The following is a 19,818-nucleotide window of genomic DNA, read 5'->3' as shown; positions in this document are numbered from 1 at the left end:
ATGGCTTGAGTCAGGGCTGTAAACCTGCCCATCACCTGAATAGTGTTCATTGTGCCCATTAGGTGGGTTTTTGTCCTTCCCTTCTTTTTCTCCTCCCCCCGCTTGAGGTCCAATGACTTTTACTTTCCTCTGTGCATTTGTGTGCCCATTGGTTAGTTTAATTTATTAAAGAGTGCACGTGGGTTTGTTTTTCTATTCTAGAGATATTTCACTTAGGATTCCAATTCCTTCCAAATTGCAGCAGAAAGCATTAATTCATTCTTTTTTATGGCTGTGTAGTACTCCACAGTATGCTTCTTAACATCCAAGGATTGATTTCTCTGCCCACCCAATTCCACATGCCGGACATTCACATAAATTCCTATTCTTTCTTAGGCCAATTTCTTAATTCTTTTTGCTTGTCTTGATGTTTTCTCCTATCTTATACCACTGCATTTAAATCAACATGATTTATTTCCAATTGAATATTTGAAACTGAAAGAATTCTACTTTCTACTTTCACTTACAGAACTAACAGTTTGGTATTAGATAAGCTATACATGATTAAATACTCTAATTTCTTGCTTTTAAATCAAGTTGAAACTTATTTACCAAGTTTAAGGCAAAACAACCAGTTCATGTTAGGGTAAGTTTGGAATTTCAGTTTTGTCCTGATACAAGATTTTTATACAGAACCAAAATAGAAATGTAGATAAGGGAAAATTCTCCACAGGCTTAGAAAGGATTTCTGCTTTTTCTCCAGAATAGATGTAGAAGTACTAGGTCATTCTAGAACACACAGCAATAGTACAAGAATTTTTGATTCATTTTAAATAATAATAAAAAATCCTTTATTGCATTTTTTCTCAAAAAATATCTCCAGCTCTATGTCTATGTAGTGATAATGATCATAGAGTAAGAATGACACTAGTACTTAATAATGAGAATTTAATGTATGATTCAGTGTGTTAATTTGGATTTGTGATTGCACTTAATCTCTCTAGCAACACTAGGAGTAAGGTATTATATTTTTCCCATTGCAAGATTCAAAAATTGGGAGTTAGTGTAATTAAGCTACTTTTTAAGAAACACCCAATAATTGATAGCACTGGGGATGGAATTCCACCATCTTTGCTTCTCATCACTGGATTATCTTGGCATCTGTCTTAGAAGAGCACCACAAAGGAGAAAAGGATTCTATTCCAATCTCTATAGCTAATTTAGGGCAAGTCTTTGTGTCTCACTTTACTGATAAGTAAAATAATGGAGTTAGAGCAGATGACTATGAAGATTTCTTTGTATTCTAATATTCTGTTTCAAATCTGTGATGTGTTAACCAAAGTATCTTAGAATATAACATCCTAGCTGTCTTAAGCAATTGATCTCATTATTAAAATAAATCTCTTTATTAAAATGGTAATCCCTTATTTAGAAAGCCAGCCAGCCATAAGTCTGTATTGGCCTGTCATTCATTCTGAGAGTGATTAGAAGGCACTTTGAGTTCTTATAAAATTCATGGCAACATCCTAGGGCTGAGACTACCATAAGGAACTGACCAAGTTAGAGATCTTATCTTTAAGGGGCTTAGCGTCTAGCAGAATACAGAAGAGATGCTCATAAATAATAGAGAGTGATAGATATTATAAGATGAACAGCATTTATTCTATAGGTCTCCCAAGGAGGAAGGGATTATTTGGGTGCCATGGATATGGGGTGGATGTTGGAAGCAGAATTTAAAAAGCAATTGCACTGGGACTTCAAAGTTTAATAGCATTTAAATATTATTTCTAACACTTTAAATTACCTAATTATAATTGAGTTACTTACAATAAATATCAAAGACAGCTTGTTCAGAATGAACAGTTTTCTGGCCAGTTGGTCCATAATATGTCACAGAGCAGGTGAATGGCATTTGTATATCAGCCTTGGTTGTCTTGTACTCCAGAGATGAAGTCATGGTATAGAGCTGAGTAACTGGGTCCATTTGGTTTCTAAAAATTATGACCACCGCTGAACAAGATAAAGAACACTGATGACAGGACCTTTCACTGGACAATCACAAACCTTAAATAAACATCACACACCTTTGAGAAGTGGTTTTGCCCTTCTTACTGTATTCAATGGTAGAGAAAATTGACATGTAGTGAGGTATGATGGCTTTTCAAAACTATGAATCAGAGACATAGAAATAGAATCCTGGAATCCCATCTCCCACTCACTTTAATTAACTTCTAGAACATGCCATATACAGAAGTAATTTTCTCTGCTCTTGATTTTTCTGCACATGTACTAAAAATGGTGTTTAAAAAAATCACTTAATGATTTAGTGGATACCTAACAAAGCATAGAGTCATAGATCAAAAGGGGGCAACATATTTAGATCCTAGATGGATGAAACGATGCCCAGACAAGAGAAAGTCAAAATAGGTTGTCTGAATTTATTGCCCACCTCATACCCACCTCCTTCAAGGGGTTGCAGCACTTTTCCATTCCTGTACCATGTGATGTTGCCATCTGGATAACTGTCTTTTGAAATGCAGTCACCCAACTGCAAAATAAAAAGGAAATGTTATTACGTTGGTTCAATCAGAGTATGTCAATTTGGTAAGCCCAGAATCCTCAGGCAATGCAGAATTATTCCAAAGGTTTCTTGACCCATGTATTTTCTAATACTTAGGAATGAATACATGCTTTCTAGTATAAAAACAATGTCTTGTATTTAAAAATACAACCTTGCTCATTTTAAAATGTGTAATAGATGCTGTCACTATTAATGAAATTGCATTCATTTAAAAGCATTACTAACTTCATTTTGACACTATTCATTTTTAACATTAACTAAATAATGTATTATGACTACACTAACATTGACTATTACCAAGTTTCATAGATTTTCATACGCAAGAATAATTTACAGTGTTAAAATGGGTGTCTCTCTCTAGTTTCACACTATATATGTGTATATGAACACACACACACACATATATATTATCTTTCACTATATATACTTACCATGCTCTGTAATCTCTACCACTTTTTCCTACATATTTTAACTTTAATATTTGGTATTTATCAAATCATATTATGCAGTAAAATTTAATCTGACTCAGGGGACTTTGAACATTGGTAACTCCCTAACCCTACCAAGGAAAATTTAGGTGTTTTTAGTTAGGGAAGATGAGACGATTATTTAATTGGTGTGCCCAATTATGGAACTTCAGTTTTGTCTTCCCGTTCAGTACAGCTTCTCTTCACACCTCTGCTAATGTGATTGTTCAGATCTGATCTTCTCATGTCTTTACTTCAACCTTTCAATAGTTTAATTTGTCAATGAAGTCCAAACTCCCTACATGGCATATGTGACTTGTCATGATCCAGCCTCTTTTTACCTCTCCAGATTTATCCCTTACTCCCCTTTCCTGCTTTCTGTCTTAGCACCCAGAGTTTCAGCAATGCTGAAATTTGCTGTTTCCTCAACATACCATTCCCTTTCACATCATGTTATGTCATACTGTTGGAAGCCCCTTTATACCTTTGGCCTGGAGAAAATCTACTCATCTTTCATGACTCTATTAAACATCCAGTTCATTTAAATAAAAAAGATCTCCCTTCCAAAATGATCCCGCCTTCCTTGATGTCCCCATAGTCACAAGCGACAGTAGTCACAATGTCCTCTCTATAACTGTGCATACTTTCTGATTAGCACTTGCAACACTGTCAACTCCACAACAACAAAGTCTATCTTATCTGTTCTGGCATTAGAGCCTAGAAGAAGGCACTTAACAGTAGGGTAAGCAAAGGTAGTTGTCGAAAACAAAGTCTTACCTTTTTAAGCTGCTCTGTCTCCAGAAACAGTGCTTTGTTTACAATTTCAGGTTTAGATGGTTGCTCTAAAGTTAAGTAGAGACAGGTTTTAAGCACAAAGAAAAAAAAAGACATCTCTGATTTGATTTACAGCAACTATAATTCATTTACCCCAAACAGAAGAACATGCAATAGAATAAAAAACAGATTTCACCATGTAATCTGGATTTAGTGAATCTGTTAGGTCTACCCCTTCCAAATATTTGCCTTATCATCTTAAGTATTATTTTCAGTACTTATAAGTCCTCTGAATAAAATATCTATAATGCTTTCTAGATGCTTTCTAAGCAGTGAATATGGATTTGATAGTGAAACTGAAACTAATGTACTATATAGGATATATTATCTCTAATTAATTACCATGGGCACTTTCAACTTATCAACAACTTCCAACTCATCCCAACTCATTAAGTGAAGAAGTTAATTTACATCAATCAGAATCACCAAGTTACCTGTTTAAAATGAAGTTTTCTGAGCTCTATGTGGCCTATTGAATCAAAATCTCTGGGGAAAATCCCATAAATCTACATTTTAAACAAGTTCTTAGGGGATTCTTGAGCATAATAAAGTTTAAGAAACATTCCTTTAAAATCATGGGAAATAGAAAGCTAGTTAAGGGATGTTGAAGCCCAAATTTCCTAAATATTTCAAACTTTATATCTCAAGTCAAGTCACAATATGAAATTAGAAGAAATCTTTCAAATTTGAAACCTCATATGATGGGCAGAAACATTTTAAATATAAAAAGTTCTATAAGCATAAATCCTAACAGAGACTTCAAGAACAATTTATTACCTAAAAAGATTTTAAGTTATTTTATTCATATCTCCTAATTTCTATTTATGGATTTTGTGATTTTTTAAAAATAGCTCCAACAATCAGTTTACAGAAAACATATATTATCTCATTGTCACTGATTTTCATGAGTCTCATGGACCAGAATTATTTTATTCTCATATAAACAAACACCTATTTTTTATACTCATATTGTTTTATCATCTCTAATACTTTTAATTTAGATTATCAAACTAAACTCAATTGGCTTTGTACAATTATTACTCAATTTGGAATTAATTTATCAGACATATTACCTACCCAGACCATTATAGAAAAGCAAGAAAAATGACAATATGTATTTGGGGTAGCAAAATGGATACAGAAAGTTTGTATTAAAAAAGTAACCTTCTTTGGGTTACTATCTAGAGTTAATTTCTCCTTTGCAAGTATGTTTTATATTAGAAATTAGAATAATAAATAGTAAGAATAAATCCTCCTATGTGTTGAATTCATGTATTTAGGAGGGCCTATTTACTATTAATTCTAGAAACATAACTTCACTAATACAGTTTTCACAATGATTATCTAGTTTCCAAACACATTGATTGGAAACAAAACATAGGAGAGATAAAACAAGAGAAAAAAATAACTATAGAGATATAGAAAGACAAAACAGAGACAATTCACATTAATGCAAAGAATAAGTGACGGCTGACTACCTGATTGTTAGAAAGATGGCCAAAAAATTATAAAAAACTTACTAAAAAAGAAAAACCCTTAAAAATAGACACCAGTTTCTGGGAAACATATGGGTGGGGGGTTAAAGCCTTCTCCATATTAGTAAACCTTGATGTTATCACGATTTTAATGGAATGTTATTAACACTCATAATTAAAACTCTTTTAACGGACGGTTATTAATGTTCACAACGCTCAGAGTTATTGGTAAACATTGAATCCTATTTGGAATCCCTTTTTTAAAAAGGCAGTATCTAATACATTTGAAAGAGGAAGGCATCCAAAATATTTAAACAAAAGGAAAATCCGTGGAGCTTATGTAAGTAAACCAAAGTTTTTGGAAACTAAAATCAGTTACTTACTGGCCTCCTCTCTGAGAGGTCAACAGAGGTAAGATATTAAATTAATGTATGTGCTCAATCAAGAGTTAAAATTCACAGGACAAAAGGAAAAGTGGTTGTTAGTTTCTTCTTCAATAGTAGTATGTCTATAATACGTGAAGATATTTGAAAATTCCCTCTCCCCCATAAATTTAGGCTCTAAATGCGAAGATTTGGTGAGCAGCTTTGCCAAGTTTCACTACTTCCCAGTTCACCGAAGTAAAATATCAAAACAGCTGGGCACGTACTCACTTTCTCTTATATCAAATGTATACTATTGCTTTGTAAACCCTCTGATGTTTTATCAATGCACACATAACCATAAACACTCAGTCTATTACGGTCATTGCTTCTTTTTTTTATATATATATATTTTTTTCAGCTCATTATGGGGGTACAAAAAGTTCAGGTTATATATATTGCCCATGCCTCCCCATTCCCCCGAGTCTGAGCTTCAAGTGTGTCCATTTCCTAGACAGTGCACATCCCACTCATCATGTAGGTATGCACCCATCCCCTCCCCCACCCCCATCCCCCCCAGACAGAACTTCAAGCGTGTCCATTTCCCAGGCAGTGCGCATCGCACTCGTCATTGCTTCTTTACACGTGGTCATGTGTATTTTGTTTCCATAAATGCTTTATAAAATTCCTTCCTATTTCAAAAAAATGAAACCATAGCATACTTAAGGACACCTGATAAAGGCATCTTTAAAGTTTAGTCCTCTTGACGTTATTACTCATCTTTCTCTTGGGAAGAGAGAATCACAATGAATATTGTGAAAATAATGATAGTATCTATTGCATTTTCTTGAGTTATTTTCTCCTTAAACTTTTGTTTCAAACCCTCTATTTTAACTACATATTTTATATGTAATTTTCTTTTACATTAGGTTGTAACAATTGATGGGTATTAGTTGGAGGGCTGTAAAAGTGGACATGTACTATTTTAGCAAAATTGCATATTGATTCTAAAGTGTTTTAAAAAAGCTTTATGTGAATAATATCTTAATATGATTCAAGTATTCATAACCAACTATAGAATTGAGAGGAAAAGCAATGTCACAAATTTACTTGCATTATTAAAGTACTTTAGTCAAGGGCGCTAATTTAAGCCAAATTTTTCTTCTGAACATTCTTGACTAAGTTTCTCTAAATCAATCAACTGAACATTTATTCAATGGATGAGCCATGCTTTAGTTCATTTTCTTCTTTTTTGCTGACCTGGCTATCTTAATTGAAGTATTTAAGAGACTTATTACCACAGGGCTACACTATAGTAGTTAAAATTATAAACTAGGTAGATTTAAAAAAATCTTATAATGCTTATTGTAAACCTGATGGTACTTTACATGGGGTGGGGTGTGTATATTGGGGGAGGGGATCGGATATTCAGGGCAGCATGTAGCATGTGCCAATATCTATAGAAAGGGCGTATAATGTTAAGACTCAAATGATTTCTTTCTTAACAAAATAAATTATAGGGGTTTTACTAATGTCTTCTAAGTTCTTATCATATATAATTAAAATCTAAGCTACATTTAATATTTAGTACAACTTGAAACATTTTATAAATAGTCTTACTTTCCCATCTACTTTTCTTTTGGTTTTATATCAGCTGGAGAATTATATGGGAGATTCTTATGCTGGAGAAGAAGGAAATTGTGGTAAGGGGATTGAGAGTGATTAGGAAGAAATATACTAAAATAGATATTTCCTTTTGCTCTAATACCCATAGTGAGTGCTATGAACATTAGCCTTCAGAGAAACTAGAAATCAGCAACTGACTAAAAGGTGTATTTTTGACATTGAGCCATCTCATAGCCAGGTGAGGATACAGGAATGAAGGCAAAACTGCTCTATATAACCCATAGCATACGAGCATTACTATCAAAACCCACACACAGAGCCTGGGCAACATAGTGAGACCTTGTCTCTATAAAAAATGAGAAAAATTAGCCAGGCTTAGTGGCGCACACTTGTGGTCCTGGCTACCCAGGAGTCTGTGGCTGCAGTGAGCTAAGAATCCCACTACTGCACTCCAGCATGGCTGGAGACAGAGCAAGATTGTCTCAAACAAACAAACAAACAAACACATGCACAGTTTAGCTCAGTTTGATAAGAGAGGGAGAAAGAAAAGGCAAATAGATGCACTGGCTCTGTTGATTCGAAAGGGCTTCTTTGTTAGCAATCACCCCTCATAAATCATGAGGTATTTTCAGTAAACTAATGTGTCCGTGGAATCGTGATATATTTTCCTCACCAGATGGAAAAAAATTTCCTATATTTAAAGAATCAAACTAAAATATACAGTATAGGTCTCGTTTATTGAACTGGTCATTTTCTGCTTCTTCCCCTTCTCCACCCGTCAAAAAAAAAAATAGTTTCAGGTTAAATGACTTTCAGAAGGTGGGTGGGAGGAGGGATTCTCAATCTGATAAAACAATGGGAACAGTATCCAAATGAAAGGTACCCAAATAAAAGATCTGAAATAATGCTGTATGAAACCAACAAACACTGCCCGTCATTATGAGAAGAATTAGTCCACCTGTACATCGGATCATGTCACGGGAACAGCCCTCCTGTAATACCATAAACCACCACCAGGGCAGAAGAGACTTGCAGATTAGCATGGATTGTGGTTTTTAAAATGCTTTATCAGAGCTGGAGCCTCCCTCAACACCATTTTTTTTTTTTTTTAATGAACAAATTGTTGTGGGAAAACTTTGAAATATTGAATGGACAGAATTTTAGCTAATCAAGCAGAAGCAGCTCCTCACTTTCCTCAACTCACTTTGTTAGCTCCTGAAGAGGATCCTAGTAACACAATGGGAAAACCTCCTATCTAATGGAAAACATTTATTTTAGTGCTGAGGAGGGAATCTTAGCTCCGGAGGGTGAAGTGCCTTGCCCAAGGTCAGCAATTAGCAGGAGATCTGACAAAGTGAGGTCTCCTGGTGATCAACTCAGTGATTTTCCGTTTCACCACCGACAGCTGTCTGGCTCTCTGGGTACCCACTGGACCTCTGAGCCTTTTGCACAATCACTGGAATGAATCTTCAGGAATTTTTTCAAGGTCTACTCTTGCTTCTGAATGGTTTTATTAGCCTCACATGTGCACTAAATGCAGTTTGATTTTGATGCAATTCAACTTCAGGAAAAAAAAAAGGTAAAGCTGATTAGTGGTGACAAAACATGCCACTTATTTGGATTTGGGCTGGTTTATAGGCATGATTTCTTGCATCTGACATATAGCTTGAAATGACACAAACAAACCTACATTAAGGACAATAAAGTTATCAATTATGGGATCTAGCTTGAATAAAAACAATTTGACTTAGCCATTAGGATGGCAATCTGCAGCAGGCTGATCTGGGATTGGCTCACATTAACCGCCCTTGGTTCTGTGGTACATGGTGCATGTTGCTAGGTGACTCAACAGAGGGAAACAGAGGACTGATTGATGAGCTTAGTAACTCTTAAGTGACTCTAATATATACATGCATGGAATGAAAGTCTCCCTGTCACAGCTGCTTTTTGCTTCACAAAAAGTGACCCAACAAAGTGAATTCATTAAAAAAAAAAAGGCAAAGCCCTTATATGCTCTTGTAAACACTGTCTTTATCATAAACTATGCTGTTCATTTCACTGGATTTGGAGGGTCTCACAGTTTCTTACTAAACACCATTTTCAAGAATGTGTAACTTGTCTATGTAAATTCTCCCTGGCCCACAGCCTGGAATGCAAATTCTGTTTCTGAGAACCACTTTGTTTTCAACAACATTCAAAAGAGAAGAGGGCAGGGGGTGCTGGCAGTATGTGGGGTATGAGTTTGTTTTCATAATCATAGAAATTCTCTGTATTACAAAACGGCTTATAAATTTTTTTGAATTAGAATATATGGATTTTTTTTTTCAGATTTTGGTATGGCATTTTATTTTTTTAAAGGATAATTTGAAAAATGTCACAAATGATTCTTCTAAACAGAACAACTTGAATTTCTCAAATCCTTTAAACACTATCATGATATTTGATAATTTTAACACAGTAAAAAAGAAACCTGACAATGACAGATTAATACACATACCGCTGAAAGTGCTGTGACTTAATCTCTGTACCTACTGTGGGACATTTTTGATGTCTAGTTATATCTATGTCATCATGAGCTATCATCATCAAAAAATTTTTGGTTGCTCTGTTTAGAAAAAGCATCCTAAGCAGTGCACCCTCCATCTTCCTAATAACATCAAAGTGAAATAAAAGAAAAGAAAGAAAGAAAGAAAATACACGGACCATTGGAAAGCGCAGGATGCAGATTACCTGGGATGTTTTATGGAAATAGGCATGACTGCAAACACTTGCTCCTTAGTTTGATTCACACAATGATGGAGAAGTGTGAATGGTTTCCGGAAAGGGCCTTCTAAGCTGAAAGGTAATCAACTGAAAACATGTAATATGCTTTTACAAGGTTCTTCTGGAGAACAAAGGTTTCCTTTTTAGTATAAGCACTCTTTGAATCCGTATGGTGAGCCCATAGGAGCTTTGAAGTCCATATAAATACTTAAGGGACAGACCTACTTACTTCGTTGAATACAAGAGAAACAGGAAAAATCCTAGGTTACTTAATGTAGTTGGAGGCCCTCTGGATTTCTTTGTTCCTATTTATTTTAATAATTTCTAGGTGCTGTCAAGTTATCAGAAAGCAGAGAGAAAAAAGTTGAAAAGTGAGACCTTCTTCCCTAATGAAAAGAGACTGGCATTCTGAAACTTTGGAGACCTGTTTTTTTCTCCTATAATTTCTAAAATATCATGATGTAACTGTGGTGGGACTTTTTATTTGAATTTTAAAAGATGAAATACTTTAATTATAACTTCTTAAGTCATTCATTTGCATAGATATTTGCACAGTAACATTAACTATATATTATCATTAGGCAAAGTAACTTTGCCATAGTAACTACAGTAATTACGCCAAGTTTCTTTACAATTTTCTCCTCTTCCAGCTCTACCCTCCTTTTTCCCGTTGGTGTATCTCACAGACACATTCAGGGTGTGGTTTAGCTTTTTTATTTTAGGAGAATTTTCTAAACTAAGTGAACACTTTGAAATCTAAATAAGCATTAAAGGTCAGGATGGAGACATATATATTTCTCTCTCTCTAAAATGTCTCTCTATATTTTTATATATGAATTTAAATATAGAAAACTTAGATCTCTCAGTCACAAGACAGTTTGAATTTGCCCATATTTTATTGTTTTTATATATCAAAATGGCCATTTCATGTGATTCAGCCTAATGTATGTATATGCATGGCATGTATGATTATATATGTATTATGCATCTGTGTATATACTACAGAACATTTATTTGTACCTGTCAAATTTAAGATCACATGCTAACTATCACTAGTAGTACTTCATACCTCAGGAAATTTTTATTTCTATTTATTTATTTATTTTCCTTTGGTGATGGTTGTTGTTTTATTGTGTTTTCAATAATTATAACAATCCTTTTTTTTTTCTTTTTGAGATAGGATCTTGCTGTTTCACCTGGGCTAGAGTGCAGTGGTGTCATCATAGCTCACTGTAACCTTAAACTCCTGGGCTCAAGCGACCTTCCTGCACCACCATGTCCAGAGAACGGAGGAAATTTTTATATGACAAAACAACAGAGAATATTGTTTTAGTTCCTTATCGCAAATCTCCCATTTGAATTTCAGAATTTTTGTTTTCATTGCTGATAGCACATATAAGCAGAATGAAGATCTCTAAAAGTCTTTCTGTATAGATGCCTCATGTAGAGACACTACAGAGAGTTCAGTTTTCTTTCTAAAGAATATATTTTAGCCCATCGATTCCACTTAGCAGTTATATCGCAGACTACTTACTGAACACCTTGACTACTGTAGGTGCCTCAAACACGTTGTCCTCAGTTACTAGCATGCACACAAATCTCTTTTCATCACTGATCCTTGCGTTACTGATAGACAAAGTGTAGTTTTCTGAGAGGCTCAATCTGTCTTTGTATTCTGGTACATCGTCGTACTGCACACTTTTCTTTGTAGAGGACCTGAAGGCAATAAATACTGGGGAGCCATCAGGCTTTTCCTAAAAATTAAAATAATAATATATTTTAAAAACAAGCATATTCAAAATGTTTCAGGATTACGTCCAGAATAACACAATTTCCTTGGCCATATTCTTCCACCAATCTCTGTACTTTCTGTCCAAGAAAAATAATTTTGCATACAAGTCTCACATAAATATTTGGTGACAGAAAATTACTCCTTATAAGAAGAGAAGCTGTAAGTTCTTTTCAGGTATTGGTTTAAATGTATGAAAATGAAAGGGCGGAGCTGTAGGAATCAGCCTTTCTTGCATCAGGAAGACAGAATTAGTGACTGTTTTGAAAGTGACAATGGATGGTACTATATTTAATATAAAATTAAAAAATATATATAAGCAACTATACAAATGTGCCAAATGATGTTCATATAAGCATCATGACAAGTACATAGTTGAACTGCAAATACTGGTTTGGATATCCTGGGCAATTATCTTTGGCGTATTTTTTACTTTAATCCACATATTTTAAATGTCCACATCTTTCAGCCAAAACTGATGTAGCTGACCTTTATACATGACATAGTTTAATCAGTTTTCATGGAGAAACAGTATTTACCTTTGTAAAACAATCATATCCATTAAGCAATAGAACCAGATTAACCATTGCCATCCATGGTTTTGCCATCTGAGTCATAAAACATAGCTCAAAGGCTATCATATAAAAATATGTCATCAAAATAAGATATAGGTTGGCATATACAATTATGCCAAGAGCATGGAGACATAGGATGCATTTTTTTCCTTGGGTCCCACAAAAATTCTGTTATGTAAAAGCAATGTAACCTAAAGTAGGGGGCAATCCCTCCTTTCCTTACCTTGTAAGGTGTTTGAGAAAATAAAATATGACAAAACATATTAAAGTACATGGCACATGTTAAGATTCTATGGGGGCTTAAATTTAAAACATATTAATATCAATTACTAAGTTAATCTTGGAGTCCAAAAAATTTACTTGCTTAAATATCTGAATACATCAGTAATGTTCTTCTTAAATCTTGTAGACTTACCACAGGTTTACAATGTAAATCCTTGCCTTAAATCATTCCTTCATTATGGGAAAATATGTTAGACCACTAACTTAAATTTCTGTATTCATTCTCATATGCAATAAATAATAGTTATTATTAATTTTTGATCACTTAACTTTATGGTAGGTGCTTTCTTTGGGCTTTCTATGCAGTAATTGATTTAACACTTCTAACAACCCTGTAAGTTAAAGTTATAATATTAGCCTCCTTTATAAATTTGACCATGGAGGTACAGTTTGGTTAAATAACTTCCCGTTATTTAAATCTCAGCAGAGCGGAAATTTGAGCTCAGCAGCCTAGCTTCATTATGATTGCATTGTACCTCTCTCTTGACAGCCATTAGAGACCTACTCCGTACCAGGCACTGTGGTGGCTGCTGGTGAAGAGGTGGCAGGAGTGGGGCTGAGAGGAGGGACCCGGGAGATATGACCTCCATTCATAGGGATTTACAGTGTGATCCCGGAGAAACTAGCCCTTCCCTCCTCCATATTTGCTTCCTTTTATTTTTTTCCAAACCTTCACCTAGTCTTTCAGGTGGTTACATTAAACTAAAGCATGTATACTATTTCTACAAATCAAGACTGACTTGAGAGCACGTACGTATCTCATCAATTTATTGCTGAAGCTTTCTGCCTAACAATCAATGTGAAAATTGTCATTTTTGTTTGGTCTCCAGTACCACTGTGCCAGTTCAGTTTAGGTGAAAATTACTCCCTAGGTTATAGCTAGAATTTTCTATGATTGCAAGAGTTTTTTTTGCCACTTGATTCCATTTACTTTGGCAGGAGATTTGATTCAACAGGTGAATTATGTGGTAATCTTCCAGGCCCTTGGAATTTTGGGAGTGCTAGTAGACTTTTTCCTCATAAGTCTTAACTTCAAATTTCCACGTTTATAGAAAACTGGAACTAGTTCAAAATTACCTCCAGGGAGCCGGATAACAGGAGGAGAGTGCAGAGAAGTGCTGTGCTGCTTTGCAACCTGCCTTTCCTTTAATTTTCCACTCACATAAGAATAGTGTGGTTAGGAGTTTACAGCCTCGAAGACATAATAGCTCACATTGTCAAGCCGCTACCACATGGCAAGTACTAGGTAAGTATTTTGATATGAATTACTTCCTGTAACCTCACAACACCACCATGAGGAGAATATAATTATCTCATTGCATAAATGAGAAAACAGGGGTTAATTCATGTGTGCAGAATCCCACAATGAGTATATGATTGAACCTGTGGGTCTGACTTCGGAATCCACATTTTAAAAGATTATGTTAGATCATCCCTTGAGTGCAAGTTTAAGCACATTTCTTAGAGTGCATTCTTCAGAATGTTTGTTCTTGGAGATATTTGAGGAAAAAAGTTGTGTGGCCAAATAAACCTAAGAAATGAATCAAACTATGGCCCTCGGATAATTCATAATGTATCTTAACGGATGAAAGGCTCTCAGAAGTGTTACGATAAAGAAACTTCATAAATTATTTGACCACCAAATTCTTTCCCTCTGCAAATATCTTTTTTTAACATTTCAAGGATCTAGGAAAACTTTGCTATTGTGTCCAGGGAAACATATATCTACTTGAAGTTTGCAAACTGCCGTTAGTTTCCCGTGGTCCATCATTGGGAAATTGTACCACACAGATATTTTTCATTAATTTTGGTAATTAAACTAAGACACTTTATCAGGCAAAGCTACCTAGCCATTCCACATGCACCTACGAGGATCTCTACCCTCCATTCCAGACCCATCTGCTCCTCCACACCTGAGAAAAATAAGATTTTGCTATCTGCAAGAAATGTGGATAAAATTGACAATGTTAAATGTAAAAAATAAACCCTACAACATCAACACTGTTTCAGGGCTAAACACCACAAACAAGTTTGTAATGCTGATGACTAACTAATTCTCAATGACTATCTAAGGGCTCTGGCTTCTGATATATCTTGCCTTTACAATAGCCACATCAAACAGAAAACCTGAGTAAGTGGAGAAAGGTTGTCATGTTCCACTGAGCTCTGTCCTATAATCTGCTGATTATATTCTGGAACTGTGCCTTTTTCTCTACCTCTAACACTTAAGGTTGAGTCTTTCAGACTAATATGATCTAAGAATTACGTGTTTGTTGGCTGTATTTTAAAATAGCATTTGTTATGTAAGACATGAATTATTTTTTGACATATTCGACACATTAATTTTACCTTCCTACATTTTTACCCCCAGTTCACTATTGCCATTAAGTTAATTTGAAATTAGCATTTACTTACTGAAAGAATTTTATTTAAAAAACCCGAGGCAATTAACCAAATCCAAAGTAGGTCAAACTTACATATTTCCATTTGCCAAACATGAGAGTCTGAGGTACATCGAGTCGGCAAGGCATAATAATGGTATCTCCATATGCTGAATTTACAGTATACCCTCCAAGGCCTTTAGATAAAAGGAAAAAGAAGAGAGAAGAGAGAGAGAGAGAATTTTAAGTGTTTTCTTAAAGTGACAAGGTAAATAACTTAAATTCAAGATGCATGTTTTAATAAAGATTATCTATTATAGTTTCATTTTAAATGACACACAAAATATATGAGACTAGAACATATTTTCTATTTAAATATTAATAGACCTTATATAGCTACTAAGTCTTTGAATAGCACACAATTCAAATTTATAGGATCCCCCACCCCAGTTTTACCAGGGAATAGACAAGTAGTGTATTCCAAAAGAACATAGTGGAATCTGAGGTTAGATTATCGTTTTCACTACATTTCATAGAAATGTGGAACTACACAAAGATTAATATGTTTAAAATTCTCAAGGCTAGCTCTAAATATATTTGTATTTTTCATTTGAAAATATTATCCAATTTATCTTCTGAAAAATTTTAAAAACTATTAAAAACTGAGAACTAATATATATGTCAGACCACAATTGAATTTTATTTACAAGGGGAAGGTGAACATCAAAGTGGTTTATTTTATAGTAGTATAAGTTAAAATATTAATTTTAGTTTTTCATAAAATGTCAACAGGGAAAGAATTTACAATATGAACATTCTTCATAAAGTGTTGTTTACAACGTGATTACCTGCATTTTGGGAAGATAATATAATTTAAACCACAATTTGTTAATAGAGTACAGAAAACTTCCTGGTCTTATCTACTTCTTTATTGAGAAAAAATACACATGATAAATAATTAAAATGTGGAAAAAATTAATTTTTGCATGTGACTATAAAATGCTATTCAAATCTGTATGTATTCATGAGGGCTTAAAAAAACTCAGGCACTTAAATTGATATTATTACTCAGGAAACATCTCAGATTTTTAAACCTTATTTTGTTTGCAATATTCCTTAAACTTTAGAACTTTTACAATTAAATATCTATTAAGATATGTCATAATTGGATACAGAGTGGGAAGGGGCTGTTTTAAACAAAGAAAAAAATAAACAAATGATATTTTGTCCACCAGGTGGTGCTAAAATGCAAAGCTAAGGCAATCTGCAACACATAAATAAAACCATTTTATGACTTTCTGAAGAAACAGGACTGGGTGGATATCATTTTTCATTGTTTTCCATCAATCACAGTGTATACAAAATTTCATATAGGAATAAAAATCATTAACTTCAGTAAAAAAAAAGTAATAAAATTCCCATTTTAAAATGCTATCAATTGAGGAAACCACTCCTTTAAATTTTGCCCCAATGAACAAAAACATAAGAGAGAACACACATTTCCAAGTAAATATGCAGCCTAATAACTAATTTTCAGTATTTTTAGCATTGTTAAGATACAGAATACAATATATAAGAAATGAGAATATGCCTTCACTTGCTCTTTGGGAGATGAGGATTACTTAAAATCCCTTATCAGATGTTCAGTACCATAACAAAAAATTACCTCAATAATCTTTAAATTGTCTTGTGTTCTCCATACTGTAATGATAATCCCTTTTAACTTCAAGCCATTGAAAAGCATAATACTGTAAATGAACAAATTTTCCTCTTCAGTCTTGTTAAAATAAAAATAATGGGGATCTAGACATGTGATTGCAGACATGCAAACCAATAACGTGTAGGAAATTGCTCTATTGCACATTACAGTGCTTGTTTTCTGTGATGTTTGGCTTACATATGTGGAATTTCTACCATGTATTTTGAAACTCATTCATACACTACACAGGTGCAGCTCTGCCCAGCCAAGGAAATCATTTTGTGATTTCATATTTTGTTTTTTCATCTTTTATAGCAAGGCACTTGAATATGTAATAATTTTGAGATGATCCATCCCTATACCTTAAATTACGGCAGGACATGCACCTCTAATCGTCTCCTATCATTTTAAAATACACTTTCCTTTGAAAACTGACAATTCTTCCATGGTTGGCCAAGGGGTAAAAACCGTTTACAGAGCTTGGGCACCAATGAGGTGAATCCTTTGCCAGGTAAAGGGAAATAAAAGAAAATTCCTTTTCCATTTAATGCTTTGCCCTTTCTCACAAACCGTTTTTCCTTTCTCTTCCCTATAGAACTTTAATGTGCTATATATACATCAAATTTTATAACAGGTTTTAAAGCTGTATGAATTTCAAGTACATAGTGTATTAGCATGATGAAAGCACAATTACAACAGGGAGGGGACCATATATTTTTTTATCTTTGTATCTCCAGGAATAATGCCTAGCATTTAATGAGTGTCTAATAAAATGATTTCTCATTTAAATGCTATGAAGTCCTTTGGACTATAATAACATCTTTGACAATCAGAGATGAGTTGACAACACCAGAACTTTGGGAAGTCTCAATCCTACCATATACTCTAAAGGCTGTCATATGTTACCCTTGGTGTGCAGAAAACCTGGATTTTGTTTTTGGACCATGGTCTCTGGCTTGGGGAGAAACAAATAAAAAGGAAACACAGGAGTTCATGGATAGAACTAGTAGAGAGAACATTTCCCCCCTTACCTTTAAGAGAAATTAAGGATGACTTTTGCTTCCTGATTGGAAAATGATACTATAAAATTCTCCCTTCCTCTACTTGTGATGACCATAAAGCAAAAGTTGTTTTTTAGAGTATTTGAAAATTTATGGACTGTGTCTTTTAATGACAGCTCCAAATCCAAAATCAGTCAGGATGGAACTCTGAAGAGTAGCACAAATATGAGGGAAAAAAGACACCTGACAAGAAGGAGGGCAGTAGGTAAAAAGCCAACAGTTTAGGTACATGAACAGTGTTCCACCGGCCTAGGGAAGAATGAATGATAATAAGTTGAATGGCACTGGAAGACATAATTGTAGTTATTTTAGAATTGATTTTCAAGTTTGTCGTAATTATCAATTTCCCTTTTCTGGTAAGTGTATACTGACTTTGAAGTTCATTTGATAGAAGGACTGATATCTTGCATCTGTGGAACAGCAAATATTTCTAATATCCACTTTATTTCTAATAAAGTGGCCACAAAGACTACCATGATTTGGTGATTAATTACATCCTAATTTCTAAATATATCTTAATCTTTGAGAAGAAGAGCAAAAGGGACCCAAAGTACCTGTCAACCCAAATGATTCTGTTTGTACTTTTCATAGGAGAAAAAGCTTTTTTATCTTTGAATTGGCAAGTCTGAAAATTGAGTTCAGCTTACTAGAATTCCCCTGAAATTTTCTCCCTGTAATATTAGTTGGTTAAATTATTCATGGTTTTGTAGCTTACAGATTATTGCACTATTGCAAATATAGAATGCCTATACTGTCCTTCTTCAAAGTGGCTAAATGTGGAATGTAAACCAAATGTGTGTGTGAATTTGTGTGCGGTATGTGTTATGTCTCCGTGTATAAGCACAGGTTGTAAGAAACTTTCAAATGGACTAGAACCTTCTCTATTAAATGTGTTCTATAAATTTAAGACATTTTTATGACTTACTATTACTGTTGCTATCAAAATGTCCTGACACAAAATAAGGTATAAAAATATGTCATACTTGAGAAGCAATGTGTAATTATTTAAGCATTTTAAAATAAAGGGTTATTAAACAAAGGTAAAGAGCAATGCAATTAAAAAGGCTACATAGAGGAAGTTAATGGAAATACAGTGGGGTAAGCACAGGATAAGAACAATCTCTTGGCAGAGTAATTCTGACATAGAGACTCAGGCCACTGACTGTAAAATACAAGCTAGTTATAGTCAGGCATTTTGTACAGCAAATGATTTAAAAGAGACTCTGAAAACAGACTTTGGTACAATTTTGAAGTTAGGTAAATACTTTTTATTTCTAATTAAAAAAAGGTAATTTTGGCCATATTGGTGATTAATTCTTTTTCTGTATAAACTATTAATAATTTTCAAGTTCAGAGGAATCATTCTCTTTGCATCGCTGGCATATGGACATTTGAGTTGGGGTAGAATAAAGTTCAGACTCTGCTACCACATTTCAAGCAGAAGAATAGCAAATAGTACAGAACATAGAATGAGAATTAGAGTCTACTTTTACATGCTGTAATTTAGCATGTTTAATTTTATTTATTGCACTAATGCTTTTTACTTATTATCATTAATACTTATTATCATCCTTAAAAGCCTTTTGAGCTCTGTAGTTCTGCTAGGTGCTATAAAAGGGTTAATGGCAATTACAGTGGACTCAGAGATTATGACATTACAGTTTCACAAAGTTTTAGAGAGTCTTATTTGAACAAATGAACTGTTGGGGGGGAGGTACGTATAAATGAGAAAATAAAAATTATTTTCAAATTTATTTGACTAATTTTGAAAGACAACCATACTAATACTCCTATTTGCCTCTGAATAAGGATATGTACAACTCTAACTGAAACACATAAATATTTTGTAATATCTGTTTACAGCAGTGTTTCTCAACCTGGTCACTATGGACACATTGGGCTGAATAAATCTTTATTGTGAGAGGGCTGTTCTGTGTATTATAG

General features: G+C 34.1%; 1 protein-coding gene across 4 annotated transcripts in view; it reads right to left on the bottom strand.

The window, feature by feature from the left end:
- Positions 1 to 19,818, bottom strand: part of ALCAM (activated leukocyte cell adhesion molecule) — a 193,896-nt gene that overhangs the window by 34,557 nt on the left and 139,521 nt on the right. For all 4 annotated transcript variants that reach the window (XM_069475072.1, XM_069475073.1, XM_069475071.1 and 1 more), the window contains 5 exons: positions 15,211 to 15,311; positions 11,622 to 11,841; positions 3,805 to 3,869; positions 2,440 to 2,527; positions 1,807 to 1,989 (listed from right to left, as the gene is read on the bottom strand). In XM_069475072.1, the coding sequence (XP_069331173.1) occupies positions 1,807 to 1,989; positions 2,440 to 2,527; positions 3,805 to 3,869; positions 11,622 to 11,841; positions 15,211 to 15,311 (657 nt within the window). The remainder of the gene's footprint in view (positions 1 to 1,806; positions 1,990 to 2,439; positions 2,528 to 3,804; positions 3,870 to 11,621; positions 11,842 to 15,210; positions 15,312 to 19,818) is intronic.

This window comes from Eulemur rufifrons, chromosome 7, assembly GCF_041146395.1.
Source record: "Eulemur rufifrons isolate Redbay chromosome 7, OSU_ERuf_1, whole genome shotgun sequence".
Lineage (NCBI taxonomy): Eukaryota > Metazoa > Chordata > Mammalia > Primates > Lemuridae > Eulemur > Eulemur rufifrons.
The sequence above is the reverse complement of the archived record's forward strand: the minus strand, read 5'-3'. Positions and strand labels throughout refer to the sequence as shown.